Genomic DNA, 23741 nt, shown 5'->3' with positions numbered 1-23741 from the left:
CAATAGAGAAGCAGTGGACTACAATAGCAGAATACTGCTCAGAAATGGTTAGATGAAGCCAGCTGTGATGTTGAACAAAAAAGAAATCAATCTTTTTTAGAAGGAAAATCCAAAAAAACCATCTGAGACATGAATTTGAAATCCCCTCAATTTGAGTCTCAGCTTATTTCATTTACCTGGTGCTGCCTTTCATAGCTGTATTCGACCAGTCCTCTTAGCCAGGTAATACTCTGTTCACCTCTTCTTCTCCATAAGAGGGATTCTTGTCTATAGCCCTCCTTTTTCAAGTAAATATTTAAAAGTCCAGTTCCTGCTCCATACATGTGATAGAAAAATGTGAGACAATGCTTTCCAATGACTCCTCTTAGAGATGTTGATGCCAATCTTGCCTTTTGCCCATAAACCATATTAGATGCCTCAATGTACATGTAGTAGCCTAAAGAATGATACAAAGTCAAATACAGTCACAATAAATTAAATTATATCCTTCTTCCACTCCATATATTGTACAACAATCCGAGAGAAATGGATGCCTATATTATAAAAATGAAAAAAGATACCACATATATGCAAAATAACATCTCAGAATTCTCTTATCTCAAGAAAAAAAATCTGTTATAAGAAACCTTATTCTCATTATACTTTAAGCTCAATTGCCTATGATACAGTTTAATTTTCAAGAGGATAATTAGCATCCTATTTTTCATACATGTTACAACTAAAACATCAGCTTTATTCCTCTGATAAAATTTTGTCCTTCAGATATAAATATGGATGCTATTAAATTTTCTTCTTTGCATTTACAAAGAGGAAGAATTGGAACAAAGCACCTTGAATGAGTTCAAGATTGATTTAGTAAAGCGGTAATCAGACTGAAGGAAGACTGTAGGGTCTTTATTTAGGAAAAGACTGAATAATACAGATCATAGAATTATGTATTTAGTTCTGTCTTTATGGATCATGTAATCCAACCTTCTCATTTATAGCTGAGGAAACTGAAACCCAGAGGAGTGAAATAATTTGTCCAAAGTTTTTAAGGTTGGAAAATGAGTAATTGTGGTTTCAAATCAAATTCCTATGTCTTTTCAAATGTAGCTCATTGCCCCCCTCCTCCCTCTCTCTGGACTAATAGAGTTCCCCTAGAAACTGTTCTTTGAGCTTTCTCAGTCATGGACCCTAAAACCTGCTTTATAAGTTATTCTAGTCCTGATATTTGGCTGTTGACTAACCATCAATCAGCTGTCTTCACCAATCTTACCTTGGTTCCTATTCATAACTACCTTGGATCCCTTTGGCTCCTATCTATCAGGATACCTATATCAGGTATCCTGAGTTTTTCAATTCTCTACCTATCTGACCATACTTTTTACTTAGACTAAAATAGAGATTTTTAGGTTTATCTATTTATGCTTTTGTTCAAGTTTCTTCTTATCTCACTCTGCTTTGACTGAAAGAGGGAGTGAAAAGTACTTTACTTTTCCTTATTTTTATTAATACTTTGCTCTACACATAACTATCTGAATCAACTGTTTTGGATCAATTGTGAAATAATTCCTGATTACGAGATTGAATGAAATATTCATACATTGATTGAACAAATGCTATACACTTGTGAATCAAAACTTTATCCTTTTTGTTTGTGAGTTTTGGGAACAAGTCTGAAGATGCAGCTTAATGTTAGAGTTTTAAGTTTGTAATGAATACAGTGGAATTCAAAATAATTCTCTTAAGTTGTACTGGAATTTATGACTAAGTTATTTTTGGAATTGTAGAGTCAGTAATTGGAGGGGACTATAAGAACAAAGGTGACCTTGGTGGGGAATTGATGCTACTCTCAAATTAGTTACTTTCTGTAGATTTCTTCTGAGAAATATGAAGTTTTTTTCTATTCTGAATACATTTGGATTGTCCATAAGGCAACACCAAAATAGATCAAAATCAGTAATTTTAAGGAAAATTGTCACCCGCCCAGAATATGCTCCATATCATACAGTGAAAAAGAGTGTTGACTAGTGCTTAGGACAGTAAGTGCTTTAAAATTTTAAAGCATTATAAAATATGATTGATTAGAATTTTGGGACTTGGAGAAAATCTCAGCTCTGCCACTTCTGTTTTACTTTGGTCAAGTTAACATATATCTGAACTTCATTTGCCACTTCTGTAAAGTTAGGGGGTTGCACTAGATGACTATATATATTTTAAATCTATGATAATTATCTGTTATCAACATGGAAATTATTCCTGGTGACTACAATAATGCTAATGATAACCATCCATGCTTATTTATCTTTTTTTTCCCCCTGAGGCAATTGGGATTAAGTGACTTCCCAATAGAGTCACACAGTTAGGAAGTGTTAAGTGTCTGAGATCAGATTTGAACGCAGGTCCTCCTGACTTCAGGGCTGGTATTCTATCCACTGCACTACCTAGCTGACCCCATGCTTATTTATCTTGTAGGACTTTTGTTCATTTATGCTCCTAAATTTACCATGGGGTACATTCAGTGTTTTAGAACCATTTCTTTATTTCTGTTGGTATTACAGGATTAACAGTGAAGCATATGGATCGTTTGCTGTTTTTCCTTTTTACCTGTCTTCTTTTTTCATTTATATATTTCTTAGGGGACATCTGTTAGCAGAAAGGACACTGAATTTACAATCGGAAAACTTGGCCTAAATCCCATCTGTTATCTACTATTGTTATTACCTAGGGCAAGTGACTTAATTCCTCTTTACTTCAGGTTCTTTTCCATAGTGAAAGAGTTGGATCTATTAGCCTTAAAAGTCTCTTCCATCTCCAAATATATGAGCATATCATCATTTATTTATCTTGATATACAGTCCAAATTTAGTTTCTTTGGGAGATAAATATGCTTTTCATCCTTACATATCAAGAAATATATTTCTACAAATACTTCTCCTGTAAAAAAAAGCTCAGGGTTTTGTGAACATCCAATAGCAGTGACATACATTTTGGAAAGTCCAAAAATGCCTTATGTGTTTAATAAGTTCTGCCATATTAAAACAGCAAACATCTCAGCCAACACAAATTGTGGAGCTAAGCCAAGAAATCTGATTGCTGTGAATCACAGTGGAGCTCATATGATCCAGCACACACAGGTCTGAAGAATGGATTACTAACTGGAGATGAACATAAAAAACTATTTTTCTTCTCAGGGTCCTTGTTTAACACTCAAGTCTGGGGCTATAACAGGTCTATTTGGTATGAGAAAATTATTCCACAGTTCCATCTGTCCTGTGTGTAGCAACTATAAGGCATGTTAAAGCACAAAGTATCCTAGGAATTCTGAATTAGGGGGCAGCTGTTCCTGTGGCCTCCTGACCTCCCTCTACTTGAGTTGGGACACAGCCTGAAGACCTCATGTGACTTTGTTCCCTCTGAGCAATAAAGAATTATCCACAGTCACTCTCTGGCAACGTGGAGAATTCTTAATAATCAGAGAAACTTTAGATTCACTGTTTGTACCCCAGGAGGAATAGCCACAGGATAATCCTCAGAAAATGCTCTTAATTCTGTTTTAAGATGCTCTTTGATTTCAATTAGCTAAAAATCTTCCCACTGATGTTTCTGTGATTAAGTAGCATTTGGCACTATGGGTAGTTTATGGGGATTACTAGAAAAACTTAGAGATAATAAGAGAAAATGACAGTATTTTAACAGAGCCTCAAAAAGATGTTAACATTATTTCTATAGTATAGGAGATTAATTTAGAAATTTAGAGAGTTGCCTGAGGCTCCAAGAGGACCAGTCATGATCAGTCCAGAACCAGTACCATGGTCATATAACCAGATCTTCCTGATTACAGGTTCAAAATTTTTATCTTTTATACTTTTTTGTCTCTCCATATAATTAGAGGATAGTGTTAGGATTATACCTGTGGAAATAAATGGCTTTTTAAAAATTTCTTAATCATGTGTGAGGGAGAAGACCTTATCTGATTCAACAGTAGATCGAAGGCAAGTGAAAATCAAAATAATCAAGATGAACTTCCCTTCTGTGATATTACAGAATATCGAATAATATAAGGATGAAGCAGAATGATTCTCTGGAAGGAGCACAAAACTCAGCACAGAATATGTTTTTAAGTCCTGGCTCTGCCATATACCACTTATGTGACCTCAGACAAGTCACTTAGAAAAGTCGTTCTGCATCTCAGTAAATTATATAAAAATAAGGAGGTTGTACTAGATGATGTATAAGATAACAATATCTGTAAAAAAATCAAAGCTTGTTAAAAAACAAAAACATGTATACCCCAAAACTGAAATTGAAATTCAACTGAAACATTATTTTTTAAAGAATAAGACTCTTGGCCCAACTTGATAATTTTAAAATAAATTTTGAATTAAAAAGATTTATTAACACTCAAGATATTAGCAACAGCTCCTTTACAATGATTTTTAAAAAAATTATAAATAAAGATAAGAAAAGCATTCACACATTTACTGTGTGTTAGGTGCTATAACAAATGTTGCACATACAAATGCAAACAAGTCAGTCAATTCCTATCCTCAAGGTGCTTAAACTCTAATAGAAAAAGACAACACATAAAGGGATGGTGGTAGAAGGAGATGGTGTATCATCTAGTGAATTTTCAAACAACACCTCATTTTCAGGGAAGCTGCAGAACATGGTGGAAAAGAGCATTAGACTTACAATCAGAAGCCAGAGATGAAAATCTAGCTCTGCTACTTATCACCTATGGGACTTTGGATAGATATCTCTACTGCTTTCTAGCTCAATGAAGGGTCAAACTGAATGCTCACATGACCATGGATAGTGGAATATGGAATTTATGGGTTAGAAAGAACATGGGTAAAGTACAAGGAACATTTTACAAATAAATGTATTCCTGATTACTGTAAATATTGTATCCCCTCAAGCAGTTACACATATTAGAATTCATACTATTCAAAGTAATAATTATGTAAAATATGGTAACTGACTCAAACCCAATGGAAATATTTGTTGTGAATTCAAATGATGAAGCCAATTCAGGAGATTCATGATTAGCACTAATTTGAACCTGCATGTATGTTTTTTAATCTCAATAAATTATTCTCTACAGCCTGTAAGGAAAAAAAAAAGAAATAGATGGTGGACATGAGTGCCTTTGAAGGAGTGGTATCAAGATGGCCTGGTATAGCACAAAATGAGGTGAAAATTCACTAATCAGAATTTAGCTTGCAAAGGGCAGAGTCCAGGCTTCTTGCAATCAGAGATGACAATTATGTATAAATTGTGGAAAGCATGGTATGGAGATAGTAAGTGAGAATTAAAAACACCTCTGACTTTATGCGCTATTACTTTGGAAGATAATTGCTTAAGACCATGAAGCCTTCTGAGTCACTAGAAATACTCTAAATAAAGCTTTGGTTATCTTTCCTAGAAACTATTAAAGAAAAGATGTACATCTACCTTCTTGAGATAGAGTGAGGGTAGCTTTACCCAGAAGCAAGGGAAACAGACATGATTTTTCAAGGTTCATTCATCATTAAATTACCAAGATAAAACAATTTTAGTTCAGCAATATTTAAGATACTTTCTCAGTAAGACTTTTTTTGTTGCCATGAAGCACCCCCATAAACATCAAGGACACTAAAACAAATAATGGATTATAGAAAATTCTGAAAATATGGCACCGTGTACATACTAATAGAACAGCAATGAATAATAAAAATCTAGAGATCTGAACTGAGAATGTTCTTCATTGCCTCATTAAACAAGGAGCATCTGAACTGAGTACTTCCTAATTCTGCTGTATTGGAACAGGACATGGAAAAGGAAATTCTGCTGAATCTACTTACTTTAATATAAATTTCAACTGATCCGTAATAATGTAATTAGATTTGAGGAAGGCATTTATTATCGAAAAATAAAATATCAAGGAGTAGGTTATTCATGGTCATAAATCTGGTGGTGGTGATGCTTCTCCACCTTCTCAGTGCTTTAGTACTTATAAATAATTTACTGAATAGTTTTGGGTTCCTTTTAAACCATTTATCATAGACCTAAGCCTAGCTTTTCCCTGTTTTGTATTTGTAATACGAAAGAAAAGACTCTAGGAAAGTGGTCCTGAAGCAGATTTGATAGAACAGTCATTAGTTGCAAATCTGATAGGCATACTTCCTTCTACAGATGAGACAGGACCTATACTCACCACAGTGATAGCAGAGTAACAAACTGATGCTTTTATATTATGAATAGGTGACATAGGTAGTACCTTAAAGTTTGCAAAATTCTGTTGCCTATAAAATCTAATTCAATTGTTACACTACATCAAGTAAATACTACAAGCAAATAATATGGGCAGTATTATACACATTTTACTGGTGATGAAGTATAACAGAAACCTGGTTTCAAAATCAAGGAGACGTAGGTTCAAGTACACAAACACACACCATATACATATACACACATTGTTGTTGTTCAATTGTTGTTGTGTCTGACTCTGTAACTCCATGGACTGTCTCACTCTAATACTGTCCATAAGGCTTTTTGGGCAAGGATACTGCAGGGTTTGCCACTTCCTTCCCCAGTGCATTAAGGCAAATAGAGGTTAAATGATGTGCTCAGGCTCACACACTAGTAAGTGTCTGAAGCCAGATTTGAACTTAAGTCTTTCTGACTCTAGTCTCAGCACTCTACCCATTGAGCCACTTAGCTATTTCCATACATAAATACACATATAGTTATGCATATATGTAGACATTAAATACCTATAGATAATTTATATTATGTTGTGTTATTCCATTGTTTCATTCACATTCAACTCTTTGTAACCCTATTTAAAGTTTTCTTGATAAAATAACTTGGTTTGCTATTTCTTTTTTCAGCTTATTTTACAAATGAGGAAACTGAGGCAAACCAAGTTGAGTGACTTGCCCAGGATCACACAGTAAGTGTCTGAAGCCAGATTTGAAGTTAGGTCTTCCTGTTTCCAGGCCTAGTGCTCTATCTATTGTCCCATCTAGCTTCCTACATACACATATATGTATATATAAACATATGTTTATACATATATATTATGTTTTATTCATTCTGCACTTAGAATGTTTTACATAGAAGTGCATAGCTAGAAGTACATAATATGCTTCATCACTGAGTCTCTGGAGTCATGACTCATCATTATATTGGCAAAAGTGCTAAACCTTTCAAATCTGTCTGTATTTATACATGGATAATGGATAATGTATATAATGGATAATGTATTCTACCTCATTATCTTCCAGGACCATTCATGTATCACACTCAGGGGACAACCATGTAACTTAGAAGGGAAGCAGGAAGGAGCAATGTTTTATCTGCTGTGTTTATAGAATATCATTATAAATGATCATAACAATGATCCTGACTCAAGGAAAGAGTAAATTATATTCCGGAATTTGGACAAGTCACTCCCTTTCCCTATTTTTCCATTTGTGCAATGGGAATAATCATATTTGTACTGATAAGCCTTCAGGGCTTTGTGTAAAGAAAGAACATTGCAGACAAACCCCTAGTCAATTATTATTATTATTTATTTAGGATGGTAAAGAATTGAACAGTTCATTTTTAAGAGGTTAGAATTCAGCATTCAGGCACTTAAAAGATTAACCTTTTGCTGTTTGGAAAACTGAACTGTCTTCACTTGTGCAGGAATTGGATTTAATTGAGCCAGAGTTGCACAAAGTTGTCAGTCTCACTCTCTCTTCCTGAGTTATTGAAGTTTAGTGACAAGACAAAAGTCAAGATGACTGGTGATGATCTGGGATTCTGTGGATGACCTTGTTGTCTTTGATACCTGACCAAGATCTAAGCATTTTAGGTGCCTGCTTTAGCAGCCTTTATGGCTGTTGGAACAAATTGTTCTCATCTGCATATTCTGCAGGGGAAGAGTCTTGACATGCTTATGGTACACATGTCCCTAACTCATCAACAAGTTTGAGTTTCGTCAGTGACCCTCACCTTAGTGTAGTCCATCTGACAAGATGATTTACTGGGGTATGGCTGGTGTACATGCTATAGCTTCTTGGAGTCACAGGGGAAAAGTGGGTGAATCAAGTGAATACCCAAGATGGATGGATGAGCAGCCCTGAAAAGGTGTTGGCAAGCCCTAATACCAGAAGTGCTAGTCTTTCTGAATACCTCATACATACCTTGATACAGGTCAGGATTCTGAAAAGTGGATGGACACTGTCTGGCACAGGGGAAATAGGAAGAATAATACAAATAAGAACTTAGAGGTGAGAATAGAATAGTGACATGTAAATTGTTAAATATTTTTCTTGGCAGGTTCAAAAAATGTGATTTTGGATATAAGGACATGGATGCAGCTGAAGAAGAATATTGAAGTTCAAAATCAGGAGTTTCTGGAGTTATTGTAGCCTCATGAGAAGTGGAATGTAAGAATTACCTTGGTTTTGTCCATAGGGAAACTAGCTCAAATAGAAGAATTGATTAGATCAAGTTCAGGGATGCAGAGCCCAGACTTTCTGATATCAAATGTACTTGCTTTTTCTACTAGACCATGGTGGTTTCATATTTTAGAAAAACATGATCTATACATAGCATATAGTTAAACATAAACAAAAAGATATATGTGTGTAAATGCTGTCTTTCTGTATCACCTTTCTGTTGTCAAGGGAAGATTTTGAAGTGAATTCCATGGAAAAGATTTGGTCACTTTCAAAATAAATGTTTTAAAGAGTTGTATAAATACTCATAATCTCGAGTATTTTTTGAACATTTTAGTCACCATGTGAAATGGACATAAAACAGATCAAACTTGGACACTTAACAGACATATTTGAGCTATAGTCTGTCATCCATAGCAGAATAAATTCCATTTTTCATTTTTGTCCCAATATCAGTGGCATCACACAACAGATTTTGCCTCTGGCAAATTTAGACTAAATCTAAATTTCTTACAATTGGAGCTGTCTGAAACTGGAATAAACTGCATTAGCACACAGAGAACTCCTGTCTCTGGAGGTTTTCAATAAATACTGAATAACCACCTGTAGGCTATATTGTTCAGTTGTGGCATAGGCTTCATATATACTTTCCAGCTCTTAAATCCTATTCTTGTGGGAGACCAAGGATATCAGCATGACATCTGATAAAAATTTCTGGATATTAGTTATAGGCTACAAAGGAATAAGAGGGGACCATGGAAAAGAAATCTGGTAAGGAGGTTGTTGCAGTCCAGGCCTTAAATAGAATATGAATGGGGACCATGTTATGGGAGTAAAAAGGAAAGAATATGATAAGAATTATGGGCTGGTGCTAACCCTGAAGTTAGGAGGACCTGAGTTCAAATCTGGCCTCAGACACTTAACACTTCCTAGCTGTGTGTGACCCTGGACAATTGTCTCAGAACAAAAATGGCAGCACTTTCTATAATAGGTTAAATGAGGGATACAACTCAAAGGTGGATACAAAAAATGACAAGTTGGGGAACCAAGATGACTGATGCCATTAATTATGTTGGTGAAGTTGGTGACGTTTTGGAAGTTGATATTGTTGTTGTCCAATCATTTTTCAGTTATGTCCAAATCTTCATGATTCCATTTGGGATTTTCTTGGCAAAGGTCTTGAATTGATTTGTTATTTCTTTCTCTAGCTCATTTTGCAGATGAGGAAATTGAGGCAAACAGTTTTAAGTTATTTTTCTCATGGTCACACCACTAGTGTTGAAGCCAGATTTGAACTTAGAAAGATGAGTTTTCCTGACTCTAAGCCTAGTGCTCTATCATTGTAATATGTATATGCCCTTTGGAAGATGAAGTGGATGATAAATTTTAGAAATGTTTGCCTTAAAAAAGTTTTGAGGTTTCAGGCCTTAAGAAATCCTGAATTAAACAAAAGACCCTGGAAAAAGATTTGAGAGTTATATGGGTGAAAACTGAAACCATACAAATAGAGCTTAAGAGAAAAGCAGCAGACCTAAGATGAACTTTGATAACTACCACAGTTGGTGGAAAGGATGAAGTAAAGGATTTAGCAAAGGAGAAAGAAAAGAAGTTGTCAGAGTAGAATCAAAAGAACCCAAGTTAATAAGAACGTGTTTAACAGGGTCAGAGATTCACCTAGTATATGCTAGATACTTTACAAATAGACATTTGTTCTGCACAATCAATGTAGCCACAATTGAAAGGGAAATAGAAAGCTGAGGAATTTTTTTTTTTACATACAAGGGTTCTGATAAAGCCAAATATATAGAAAACATATAAAGATTTGACTCAAAATTATAAAATACAAGCCATTCTCCAATTGATAAATGGTCAAAGGATATGAACAGACAATTTTCAGATGAAGAAATTAAAGCCATTTCTAGTCACATACGATCTACACAACAACCTTATGAGATAGGCATTATTGCTATATCCATTTTACACTTAAGGAAATTGAAGTAGGTAGAGATTAAGTGACTTGACTAGAGTCACATAGTTTGTAAGTGTCAGAGGCCAAATCTGATCTTTAGTATTTCTTAATCCAGGCCTATAGTTCTATCTACTGCTCTTATCTTACTGCCTGTAGAGATTTGAATATGGAAGCTACAATGCAAAGCCTCAAGGAGGGAGCCATTGGTAACAAAAGAAAAAAAAATCAAATATATTAAGAGCATTTTATCTGTCTTTTTCTATTTTGCAAGAACAGGTGAGCACTTGAAAGCATCACAGAGATTCAAGTGCCATGGTTTTCTAAAAATTTATCCTAAATGTAATATGAAGTCTTATAATTTTTTTAACACTTCTGGGTCATGTGGATGTGATCTGGGGTGATCTAGTCAGTAAAAAACGAACGAATTGATGTTTCTTTTTATTCTATCTTTGATGACACATAGATGTGGATAGTACTTTGCTTTAATACCTATTAACAATAAACAGAGTTGATATTTTTAAAGTCATAAAAATAAAAATCAATTGAGTATTCTCAATGAAGGTTCAAAGTTTAAAATAGGTTGTAATATAGAATTAGGCATTTAGATTTTATGGGGTTCAGTTATGCCAAGGCCCACTGATAAGGAAAGAAGAAAAGAACAGATATTTATTTGTATTTATTTTCTTTATGTTTAACCTGTCTCATATATGTCCTTGTTCTCTCCCCCATTAGAATGTAAGCTTCTTGCAAGGAAGGTTAGTTTTATTCAATTTCTTTAGAATACCACCAGTTTCATTGTAGATGACAAATATTTGCAAGTTGGTTGATATCAGTCTTAGTAATATATGTGTGCTTTTATAAATTAACATGCTACCAATCCTTCTGTAGCTACTCATTAGAGTTGTAATCTCCTATATAGGAAACAAGGTAAAGGACAGATAACTTGGACTATAAGCTTATCCCTGACTCTAAAATTGAATAACTCTTCTTGAGCATTTTACCTAATTTCTATTTTAAGTTTCCATTTGGGAAAGTGTAATTATTACCAAATGCCTCTCCCTACATTCAAGGGACAAATACAATGAAAATAGGAAGAATTGTTGGATCCTGCACATTGAAAAAAAAAGTCAAATGTACAAGCACAAGATGAGGCAAATATGGTTAGAGAACAGCTGATGTGAAAGAAACTTAGGGATTCTGGTTGACTGCAAGTTCAAATTAAGTAAAAATTGGGATATGGCTGCCAAAAAAACCTGAAACAATTCTAGGCTATATTGACAGACATAAAGTGCACAGAACAAGGAAGGGGACCACACTGGAATATTGTGTTCTTTTGTGGATACTGCGTTTTAGGAGGGACTGTAAAAAACTGGAGGATGTCTATAAAAAGTGATCAGGATAGTAAAGGGAGTTGGGGATTGGTTGAAAGAAATGGAGATATTGACAACAAGAGATCAAGTTAGCAAAAGGAATGAGGAGGGTGAAATTCAACTGGAGGTATACATTGAAGATGCCTAAGAACCATGTCAGCTCTATCTCTAATTTGAGTTAAAGGGAAGAAATATATGGGCACAGTTGGAGAGCAATGCTTGTATACAGACCAACTGACCTTTGTTGTCATTTTTCAGAAAGGAAGTAGGAAATCAGGAAGGGGATAAATAACCAAATAAGGCTATGAAAAGCCATGCCATAATTTGGTCCTGGTGATTTAACTCTCTGTTTCTATGTGTGGCAAGTTTCATAAAATTATAGATTTAGAGTCAAAACCCAGGTCATTTATGCTGACCCTCTTAAGACTTTACAGATGAAGAAAACAAAGTTTCAGAGAAGTTTTGACTTGCCTAAGGTCACATAGATTGTAAATGGTAGATCTAGATTTGAACACGGTTCCTCTAATAAAAAAGCCAGCATCTTTCCACTACTCTGCATAGGAGCTCTTATAGTACATGTATATATGTTTACTTTACTTTAGAGCTTGAACATAGGTATATCAAGCAGGGATATAAGTGATGATGATACAAATTAGAGATTCAACCTAATACTGCATCTCTGCTCCTTTAGTGACTAAGTTCAGTCTCTCAGATCCTTAAAGAAGGGGTGTCAGCAGTGAGCATGAGGATATGACAATTAGGAAAGACTTTTTTTTTCTCCAGAAATGTGATTTCATTATTTGGTAAATCTAAACATGGAAATTATTTTAGCCTTTGCAGATTAGCAATTAATCTCTAATTTACAGTTTTAATTTTTTCTGTGCCATGTACCTCTCTGGCAGTCTGGTGAAGCCAAAGGATGCCTTCTTAGAACAATTGCTTTATTATACAAATTAAAATACACAGGATTGTGAATGAAACCATTTATACTGAAATATAGTTATCAAAACATATTTTTTGAAAACCAAGTACAAAGATAAAAGACTAAAGTACTACTACTATAGAGAGTTGCCTAGAGGCATAGAGAGGTTAAGTGATATGTTAATGGTCCCATCACTAGTATGAGACAGAGAAAGAACTTGAACCCTGGTCTTACTGATTGGCTTTCTCCACTCTTTGTAAGAACTATTTTTTTAAAAAAGTTGAAAAGCTGTAATACAGAAGAGAGATCAGTCTGGGGAAAACCAGTTGTCAATAAATGCAATGTAGATGGCAGGTCATCATTTAATATAGGAAAGTCCAACTGAGATTGAAAACTGTGGATGGACCAGGGAGCATCATCATTCTGGAAGCTTATATAATATCAAAAAGTACTATGTGATTGGAAGTGGAGTCTCAGTGACAACTTGTCATGTAGATAGAGATTTGTTTATAGATTCAAGAGTTAATCTAATTTTAGATTCTATGAAAATAAAATTGTAACAGAAGAGTTGTACTCTGTTATAAACTGTGTTATAAAGAATCTAAGTGTGATTTTTCTACTTGATTTTCCCACTTCTAATTTCACAGAACATAGCCATATATCCTGAATATCTACAGAAGAAAGAAAACTTTCTTCTTTATCCTAATTTTCTATTTGAATTGTGACTTATGGTAGACATTTGTAGATTTGTAATTAGACATTTGAATTGAATTAGATATTTTAAATTCAACACATCAAAAAGAGAATTCGTTATTTTTTTCTTCTTAACCCCCTCTCTCTCAAACTTTCTCTTAACTCTCCATGGTAACACCAGTCCCTCAGGCTGGCAATCTAGTATCATTCTTTCTCATCCTCTATATACAATCTGTCATCAAGACCTGTCAATTTCATCTTTACAACATCTCTCAAATATGCTACCTTTTTTCTTTTGACATTGTTATCACTTTGGTATATAGGACCTTATCACCTGTTAGTGGATTATATACCTGGATTATTGCAATAGCCTGCTGGTAAGTCAGCCTTCTTCAAGTCTCTTCCACTGTAATCCATTCTCCAATAAGTCACTAACATAATTTTCCTAAAGTAAAGTTGTGACTATGTCATCATTCACCAACACTTCATTCAAGTGGCTCCCTATCAGTTTCAGAATCAGATACAAAATGCTCTGTCTTGACATTCAGAGCCTTTTATAACCTAGTGCCCTACTGCCTTTCTAGTTTTCTTTTACCATGCTTTCTGCTACTTACATTTTTTTTAATCAAGTGACATTGGCCTCCTGGCTGTTCAAACAAAATTCTGCATCTCTGGCTCCCAGCACTGTCTCTTCTTGTACCCTATCCCAGTACTGCTCTCTCTTTTCTATTCTGCTTGCTTGACTTCCTTGATTTCTTTCAAGTTCCAACTAAAACTTTCACTTTTACTAGAAATCTTCTTGAATCTTAATTAATATATCTTCTCTATGTTATATTTGTTTGCTTTGTATTTGTATGTTGCTACTCTTATTAGATTATAAGCTCCTTGAGGGCAGGGACTATTTTTGTCTCTGTCTCTTTTTAATGCTTAGCACAGTGCCCAGCACGTATGTTGATTGATTGATAGTAAGATTTATTGATACTAATTATAGCAAACATTTATATAACACTTTAAGGTTTGTGAAGTGTTTTGCATATTTTAATTTATCCTCACAACAACCTGAAGGTAGATGCTATTGTAATTTCTATTTTACAGAGGGAAGGAAACTGCCACCATGACATTTCCTTCCCATGTTGATTGACTAATTCACTAAGATCCACATACCACATACCAAACACATTTGGAAAGTAAGGCAGGGAGGAAGTGCAGCTCACAGTCTCTTATTTATTTACCAATACAACACAATTTTATTTAATATATTTTCTCAAACATAGTTGTTCAGCAAAGACTCTTTCTTAAGCTAAGCAAGTGGATTAGTGACTGAGATCATAAAATTGAGCACTTTTTCTACTGAAATTACTAATGAAAGATGCCAGATGTGATGATAACTCTTTTTTAATGTAGAGGACATTTGGTCTTAAAGATGAGAAGGCAAGCTCATGAATGTATCATTCACACAACTTATCATCAATTAGGACTTATTATCAGTATTGCCTTAACTCCTTTTTCGTTGATCAGCTTACAAAAATGTAGATTCTATTTCATAGATTCATGGGAGGCTAGAATTAAAAGGGACCTTTCAGATCTAGGTCCTCTCTTTTGATATGGTGATACAAATCTTCTGTTCCTTTTTAAATCACTTTAGCTGGGTATGATGAAAGGAAAACCAAATAAGGAGTTTGAAGATGCGAATTCAATTCTTCATTCTGACACAAAAGCCATGTGATCTTGGATAAGTTGTTTCACCTAAAGCTTACTCTTTATTTATATATCTATATATCTATCTATCTATCTATCTATCTATATATATCTGTATACTGTATCTGTATACAGTATCTGTATATACTGTATACACTGTATCTACTGAACTACTAACTACCCATAATACTATTAATACAGACCTAGAAAATAGATGACTTGTGTTTCAGTTCTAATTTTTCCACTAAATAACTGTCAAATTATACAAATACTGTAGGTCTTAGTTTCCTCCTCTGTTAGGATTCTTACAAGGTGCTAAGTCACTGGAATTGATAAGAGACAATAATTATCTAATTTAGCATGGTACTTAACAGTTCTCTAGTTCAGTAATGTACTTAGTACTTATTAGAGTTTCATAAGATTCACACCTTTGTTAAGAGATCATATAAGCTTGGACAAGCTCAGCCAGGGAGAGAGCTAAGGAGGACTGAGAAGTGGTGGCAGGTTGTCCTGTGGAGAACACTGAAATCAAGATCTGGAAGGCCTCCAGAAAAGCTAGCTGAGCCCCAAGTGAAGGAGATGACAAAGGTTTTGGACTTTAATCCCTGGCTGCATTTGGGGTGATTACACTGAACTGAAAGGAAGACTGCCTCCAGAAGCCCCCCCCCCAAGAAACCTGCACCCAGAGAACATTATATTTTAGAGAAGAATATTACATTTTGGTGCCTGAACATGGGACAGATAGGATCCTGATTTCAGTGGAAAAGTCTCTGATCTTGATTTCAGTGGAAAAGTCTCCTCGACCCATAACTTAGGGTGAGTACAAAAACAAACAAGGAAACTTTGTAAAAGGGCTAAAATAGTATTTCAGCTAAAATAGGACAGATGTTTAGAAAACAGCCTGCTTTTCCTCTTCAAGGAAAATGTGTAGAGAGCATTGTCAGACTTATGAAAAGCCAAGGTTTGATTATAATTTGGGAGCAGATCACCGAACTTTTAGAAACTGTACAGTACATATCTCCTTGGTTCTCTAAGGAAAAAGAATTGGATCCAAATGAGTGGAAATTAGTAGGAGAGCAACTATGTCAATTCTACAATGAAAATGGACCTGACTCAATTTCCAAAGACACACTTAATACATATAATTTAATACAACTGGCTTTAGGAAATTAGAGAAGTTACAGAATAAAGAAAAAGAGGAAAGAGCAGGAGGGGGAGGAGCCAACTAAACTAGGTGAAAAGGATGAAGAATCAGATAAGAATGGAGTTAAGTACACTTTTAAGTGTGATACTTCACAATAGGAGAAATTAGGTCATTCCACATCCCCTGACCTCCCTCCCTCAATTAACACTTCATGAAAGGAAGTAGGAGGAGGAGGGAGAGAGGCTGTGACACAAACAGAACCACCTATTAAGTAGCCTATGACAAGATTACAAAAGGCATTAGTCAAGGCTAAGAGAAAAAGACAGGATATATCTGATTTAAAAATAAATGTATATCCTGTGATTGAAGAGCTTAACTCTTCAGGTCAACAAAGGAGAAGATACACTCCTTTTGATTTGGAAAAATTAGGGATTTGAAAAAGGGTTGCACTCTTTATGGGGCTACATCATCTTATGTTAAGATGTTACTAGATAGTTTGGCTTATGAAATCTTAATCCTGAGTGATTGTAAATCCATAGCAAGGACATGTTTAGAACCTGGACAAAACTTGTTATGGCTTTTGGAGTATCATGAATTATGTAGGATTCAAGACAGATGCAATAGGCAAACAGGAAATGTACAAATCATTTTTGACCAACTAGCTGGTGAAGGTCAGTATGGATAGAATTCAGGACAGATTACCCCACAACAGTTTATGAACAGATTGCTACTGCTGCTATAAAAGCTTGGGGTTCCCTCCCAGGAAAAGATGAAGGTAAAGCCTTCACAAAAATAGAGCAAAGTCCCAACGAACACTTTGCAGATTTTGTGGGATGTTTGCAAATAGCTGTCACAGGAACCGTTGGAGAAAATACAGCTACAGAAATAATGACCAGACATCTGGCTAAGGAAAATGCTAATGAGATATGCAAAAGAATTATATGGGGACTACACAAAGATGTTCCCAGAGGAGATCATAAGACGCTATGCCACAGTGGGCATATCTATGAGGAACATGGGAAGACAGTGTCCTTCTTGGCAAGGGATTTCTAGAAAGAGTCGTCTATGTTTTCAGCATGGAAAAATTGGACATCTGAGAACCCAGCGTAGATACAGAGATAGAATAAGAAGACAGGGTGAGAGAAGACCCTATGTCCAAAATGCCACAAGGGCTTCTACTGGGCTATAATCAATGTAGATTGAACCAGGGAAATGAGAGGCAGGGCCCAGCTCCAAGATATCATACAAAAGACAGGTAGGGCATGATGGCAGCTGAGTTTTCACCCAGAGTCTTTAGAAGTTCAGGACTCTGATGTGATCAACCAGCAGAAAAGCAATCACATGGCAGAAAGGGATTACACGATCAGTCATCCACAAAGCAATCAGATGGCAGAAAGGGATTACAAGTGGGGAGAATACAGGCTTTTTAAACCAATAGGGCAGTGTCCAGTGCAAGCAGCTCCAATGTAATTGCCAGATGATGAGGAGAGATTTAGAAAGTTGTAAACAGAAGGGACTAGATAAGGTTAACTGCTTGTATTTCTACAGATGGAGAAGAAATCAGATGGCTACCAACGAGCCGTATTCCCCTTGTCCATCAGAGAGAGATAGAAAAAAGAGAAAGACCTCAAAATAAAGGCAAAGACCTAAAAAACATACTGCAGGAATCATTGGATTCCCTAACACAAGATGAGACTACTGCAGGACTTCAAAACTTGCAGGAATTATCGGATTCCTGGCACATGAACTTATGAACAATAGATTTCTCTTGGACTATTTCTAGGACTTATGGACATGTATAATTCCTTATGTTGATTCATGTTATTTGTTACATCACTATTAGGCTGTGTTACTATGTGCTTACGTAATTTATGTAATTATGTGTAATACCTCCCATATTGATAGATTTATGTATACCTGTTTTAAGAGTGAGCCCCTTCAGAAACCCACTAATTTGATTTGATTTCCCATTTCCTTTGGTGTTTTCATCTCCTTTCCTGAGCAGTCAGAGAGGGTATAATCACCTCCTTTTTATGGTGTTTTCACTCCTTTTTTGAGCAGTCAGGGAAGGCATGAACACCTTCTTTTTAGGGGTTGTCACCTCCTTGAGAAGTCAGGGAGGTCATGACCACCTATGTTCAGAATCAAAAGAAAGCGGGAGATGTTACAATTCTTACAAGGTGCCAAGTCACTGGAATTGATAAGAGACAATAATTATCTAATTTAGCATGGTACTTAACAGTTCTCTAATTCAGTAATGTACTTAGTACTTACTAAAGTTCCCCAAGATTCACACCTTTGATAAGAGACCATATAAGCTCGGACAAGCTCAGCCAGGGGGAGAATTAAGGAGGACTGAGAAGTGGTGGCAGGTTGTCCTGTGGAGAACACTGAAACCAAGATCTGGAAGGCCTCCAGAAAAGCTAGCTGAGCCCCAAGTGAAGGAGATGACAAAGGTTTTGGACTTTAATCCCTGGCTGCATTTGGGGTGATTACACTGAACTGAAAGGAAGACTGCCTCCAGAAGCCCCCCCCAAGAAACCTGCATCCAGAGAACATTATATTTTAGAAAAGAATATTACACTCCTCTGTTAAAAAAAAAAGAGGGAGATGGAGGAGTTTTGAACTTCAGAATATCTAAATTCAAGGATATGCTGGCATCATTTTGTACATGCTTAAGAGAGCCAATTTTTAAATTTTCAGTGTGAGTCTTTAAAAATCAGAAAGCAGAAAATGCTATAAATCAGGGCTTGATTTATTGTTTGATTGATTGTCTAGCTTTAAGTTATGGAGAAACTGTTAATAATGCAGATTTTTGGGGGAAGCAAGTTGTTAAACATTTACCAACATGTCCTTGGGGAAAGAATTCTGGGTGTGGAGTCACTGGCCCTGAATTTGATTCACAGCCCTACTACCTAACCAACTTGTAACATGGAGTAATTCTGTTAATCTCTCTGGACCTCAGTTTCCTCATTTGTAAAATGAGGGAGTCATTTGTCCCTAGAAAGGGACAGAACCTGTGGCAATAGTTTGATGATATGCAAAGCAAAACTTTGAGATTACGTGGATTAGGTAGATTTTATTAGTTTTATATTTTGAATTTGTAAGCTTCAGGCTTTAAATGAAAAGAAAGGTAGCATGATATAATGGCAGATATTGATAGTGTCTCTGGTCTTTCAGTTACAAGCCACATGATCCTGAGCAGATTGTTTAACTACTTTGAGTCCTAATTTCCTAATTTCCTCATGAGGATCCTAATTTGTAAGTATTACCTGGGATTTCAGCTCTCCCCAGCTTCCATAAAATGGTAATAACAATATTTGTACTCTTAATACTTCTTCATAGGATAACTTTAAAGAAAGGACTTTTTAAGTTATATAATAGCATGTGAATATGAGTTGTCATTATTAGTACATGTAAAGAGATATTAATTAACTGTTGTTTTGTTGAATATATGAATTCTTTCACATCCTTTTCCAGGATCTGTATCTGTGCTACTAAAACTATTCAAGAAGTTGGCATTGGTGGTAGTGGTGGCAGGGTACTAGGTCATCGGTAGAGAATGTGATTAATAAAAATGAGGACATTTTCTGATATTTTGATTGGGCTCCCAAATTAACACAAATTTACAAACAATAACAACTTCATTGAAATTGACAATACCATTGTTCTCTGCTAAATATATTGCTAGGGACAAACACTATTCACTTGAATTTTCCATTTTCAAATAAACAATTCAGTCCTTGCTTCTGGTTTTGAAGCGTTAAAGTGTGCATATGGTGAAAATACTCCTCATCAGGTTTGTCAATAAATGATAGTATCTAGTCCAATGAAGCACATTGGGTACTAAAGCCATTTTCTTGAGTTGGCACTCCACTAAAATCTTCCTTTAATGCCTTATCTTGGGCTGGAAGTGATCTTGGGTTCATTGGTCATACTAATTATGTGGTAATAGTTATCAAAATATTTTAAAAAGTGGAAAATTGGCCCAGGGACCAATTGTGAAGCACTGTGTTAAAATGGAGAAAGAGCCTTGGTTCTAAAGATAGAGCCTTGGCTCTATGGGTTGTAATCCTGGCTTTGGTGTTTATCATCTGTGAATCCTTGGTCAAATTACCTCATTTCTCTAGCCCTCAGTTTCCTCCTCTGTAAATTAAGCAAATTGTCTTATATACTTTTATTTCTAGATTTATGATCCCATTCACTTTGTGAGCTGAGGATAAACTCAGCTGAGTTTAGTTAGACTCATTATCAGAAGTTTGTCCCTCAGGTAATGTTTTGTTTTTTTTCCTGGTCATATGAAAGTTGTCTCTTATGAGATGTAGAGAGAATGCCCACATTGATGAAATCACAGGTAATTCAAATACTGAAGTACTTAGTTGGCACACAATTCAAGGAGTTTTAAGAACATGTTATTGTTATTTTAAAGTTTAATTGGTCAAATAAAAAGGTAGACTGTGAAAGCCACTTGCTGAAAAATTGGGATTTTTCATGTTTTGCACCATTAGAAAGTTTCTTCTAGTGGAACAGTGCTGTAATCTGAGTAGTTATTAGGTTTGCGAAAAGTTTTTGTATTATATTTTCCACTGTGGCTTTTTATTTACCACTGCCTACCAAAACTTTCTTTCTGAGTGTGCCAAAAGATAAGGACATTTTTTGAACTATTCCTCTCAGGACACACACAAACAAAACTCTTGATCTCTGCAATACAAAACAAAATGAAAAATTTATTCTTTTTTTTTTTCATTAACAAGTTGCACGTACTCAGGGACTCCAGACCCAATGTAAATTAGTGAATAAAACTGAAATAATTTGATAAGCTCTACATGCTTTTTATTAGACTTTCATGGAATTTGTATTTTGGCAGTGGAGAAACTAGAAGACTCATTGGTAGCCAAGAATATTTGGATGTTTGCTTTCTAATTGTCTTATGATTCAAAGAGGAAAAAAAGAACTGACCCTCTGTTCATTCAGCAAGTATTTGTTATATACCTCCAATATGTATATGCACAGTAAAGAGTAAGTGGTAGAAAGCTTGACTTCAAATTAGGAAAATCTTGAGTCAAGGCCTCAAGACAAATCCTCTGATATGACCTCAAGATAAATCCTCTGATACATATTTACCTGTGTAACTTAAGTAATGTAACTATTCTTAATTAATCAAGGCTAGACAGTGCTCTAAAGACTGTACATTGCAGAGAAGGTACTGATGAACTGTATTGGCATGGTGAGTTCTTTCATCTGACTACCTTATTCAATGAAATCACAGATCTAGGCCCTATTCCCTATCCTACTAAGTACAGTACATGTAAGTATCTAATAATAATAGCAACATTTATAGAGAACTATAAATTTTACAAGGCACTTTATATATGTTATCTGATTTCTCTCATAATAACTCTGTGAAGTAAATAATGCTAATATTATGCCTATTTTACAGATCAGGAGAGGTTAAGTGACTTGCTCAAGATTTCCCAGCTATAGTAAGTTTCTGAGGTAGAATTTGAACTCAATTTTCTTTGCTTCCAAGTCTAACAACCCACCTTTCTTGTTTTATGCCTGCTGCACAAGAAGAGTAATCAAAGAAATATAAGAGAAAATTCTTGGCTTTAAGGAACTTCTAATTTAATTGGGAAAACAAGAGATAAACCTAAAATAGATGAATAACTGGCTAGAAGGGGGCAAGGAATGACTGGCTCAGTCAAAATGAAGAACAGGCAATATTTGTCTTTAGCCATCCTTTCCCCTTTCTGGTCGCTATTCCTATATTTTGAGCCAGTATACCTAGTTTCCTAATGCTAGCTTTTGGCTATCCAGGGTCCTATCCTGTTACATCATAGGAAAGAAGAATAATAAATTTAGGGCTGGAAGGGACCCTTGAGGTCATCAAGTCATATTCTTTTATTTTATAGATGAGAAAACTGAATCCTAGTGATGAGATGGCCCCATGATATCACTGTGAGAACTAAGATAGTCCCAGAGCTTCTAGAAAGGTATACTTGAAGGAAACCAATGACTCTAATAGACCCTGGCAAATAGGTAGAACATTGAAAGAAATGCAGTAAAAAGTCATGGGAGACAAAAGATGGAATGTCATATAAAAAACAGCAAGGTTAACACAAGTGATATTGGATCTGGGATTCAAGTTTATGGTCTTGGGTTTCAGATTAACACCCTTTCCATTGCATCATGATCCCTCCCAAACCTAGTCTTTCTTAGGAGTGTCCCATGTTCTGGAGCTCTCCTTTCTCTATCTCCTAATCAATACCTGTTTTTAGTTCAATTATCATAGAGTCCCATTGAGTAACTGGATAGCTTAACTTGGATAAAGTAATCCCAGTTAAGCGGTCTTGTGGCACAGAGGATATATTGCCAGAAATCAAGTACATGTGGGTTCCAATTTTGTTTCTGTCACTTACCAGAACTAGTCATTTAATCACTATGTGTTTCAGGGAAGTCCTTAGAATTTATAGGCTAAATTAGAGAAAGACTGCAATTTACATTGGTGGAAGGATATCCAATATCAGGAGTTTCCCACATTGACAAAATTACAGATTCTTAATCTTTCAATCATAGCTATAATATTCACCAATCTTTTCAGATTAATATATTGCCCTATCCACATAAATTATCTGCATTTTCTTTCTTTTGGATTTTTTTTTTTTTGTTATAGCTTTTTATTTACAAGTTCTATGCATGGGTAATTTTACAGCATTGACAATTGCCAAACCTTTTGTTCCAATTTTTCCCCTCCTTCCCCCCATCCACTCCCCCAGATGGCAGGTTAACCCATACATGTTAAATATGTTAAAGTATAAATTAAATACAATATAAGTATACATGCCCAAACAGTTATTTTGCTGTACAAAAAGAATCGGACTCTGAAATAGTGTACTATTAGCCTGTAAAGGAAATAAAAAATGCAGGTGGACAAAAATAGAGGGATTGGGAATTCTATGTAATGGTTCATAATCATCTCCCAGAGTTCTTTCGCTGGGCATAGCTGGTTCAATTCTCTATTGGAACTAATTTGGTTCATTTCATTGCTGGAGATGGCCACGTCCATCAGAATTGATCATCATATAGTATTGTTGTTGAAGTACATAATGATCTCCTGGTCCTGCTCATTTCACTCAGCATCAGTTCAGGTAAGTCTCTCCAGGCCTTTCTGAAATCATCCAGCTGGTCATTTCTTACTGAACAATAATATTTCATAATATTCATATACCACAATTTATTCAGCCATTCTCCAATTGATGGGCATCCACTCAGTTTCCAGTTTCTGGCCACTACAAAGAGGGCTGCCACAAACATTTTTGCACATAAAGGTTCCTTTCCCTTCTTTAAGATTTCTTTGGGAACAAAAGGTTTGTCAATGCTGTGAAATTACCCATATATATAACTTGTAAATAAAAGGCTATTAAAAAAAGAAGAAGAAGAAGAAGAAGAAGAAGTGGAAGGATTAGAAGTTTGCAAAAAAAAAAAAAAAAAAAAAAAAGATTTCTTTGGGATAAAAGCCCAGTAGTAA

General features: G+C 35.3%; 1 protein-coding gene across 2 annotated transcripts in view; it reads right to left on the bottom strand.

Moving 5' to 3' along the window:
- The window catches only part of MAMDC2 (MAM domain containing 2), a 225624-nt gene that overhangs the window by 5564 nt on the left and 196319 nt on the right, over window positions 1–23741 (bottom strand). Inside the window, exon 12 of one of the 2 annotated variants that reach the window (XM_031943604.1) lies at window positions 177–436. In XM_031943604.1, the coding sequence (XP_031799464.1) occupies window positions 177–436 (260 nt within the window). Of the gene's footprint in view, window positions 1–176; window positions 437–23741 lie in introns of those variants that run through there. The other variant, XM_031943610.1, reaches the window with a different exon arrangement.

Source organism: Sarcophilus harrisii, chromosome 1 (genome assembly GCF_902635505.1).
Source record: "Sarcophilus harrisii chromosome 1, mSarHar1.11, whole genome shotgun sequence".
In the NCBI taxonomy this organism is placed as follows: Eukaryota; Metazoa; Chordata; class Mammalia; order Dasyuromorphia; family Dasyuridae; genus Sarcophilus; species Sarcophilus harrisii.
Note: the sequence above shows the minus strand (reverse complement) of the source record. Positions and strands in the feature narration are given on the sequence as shown.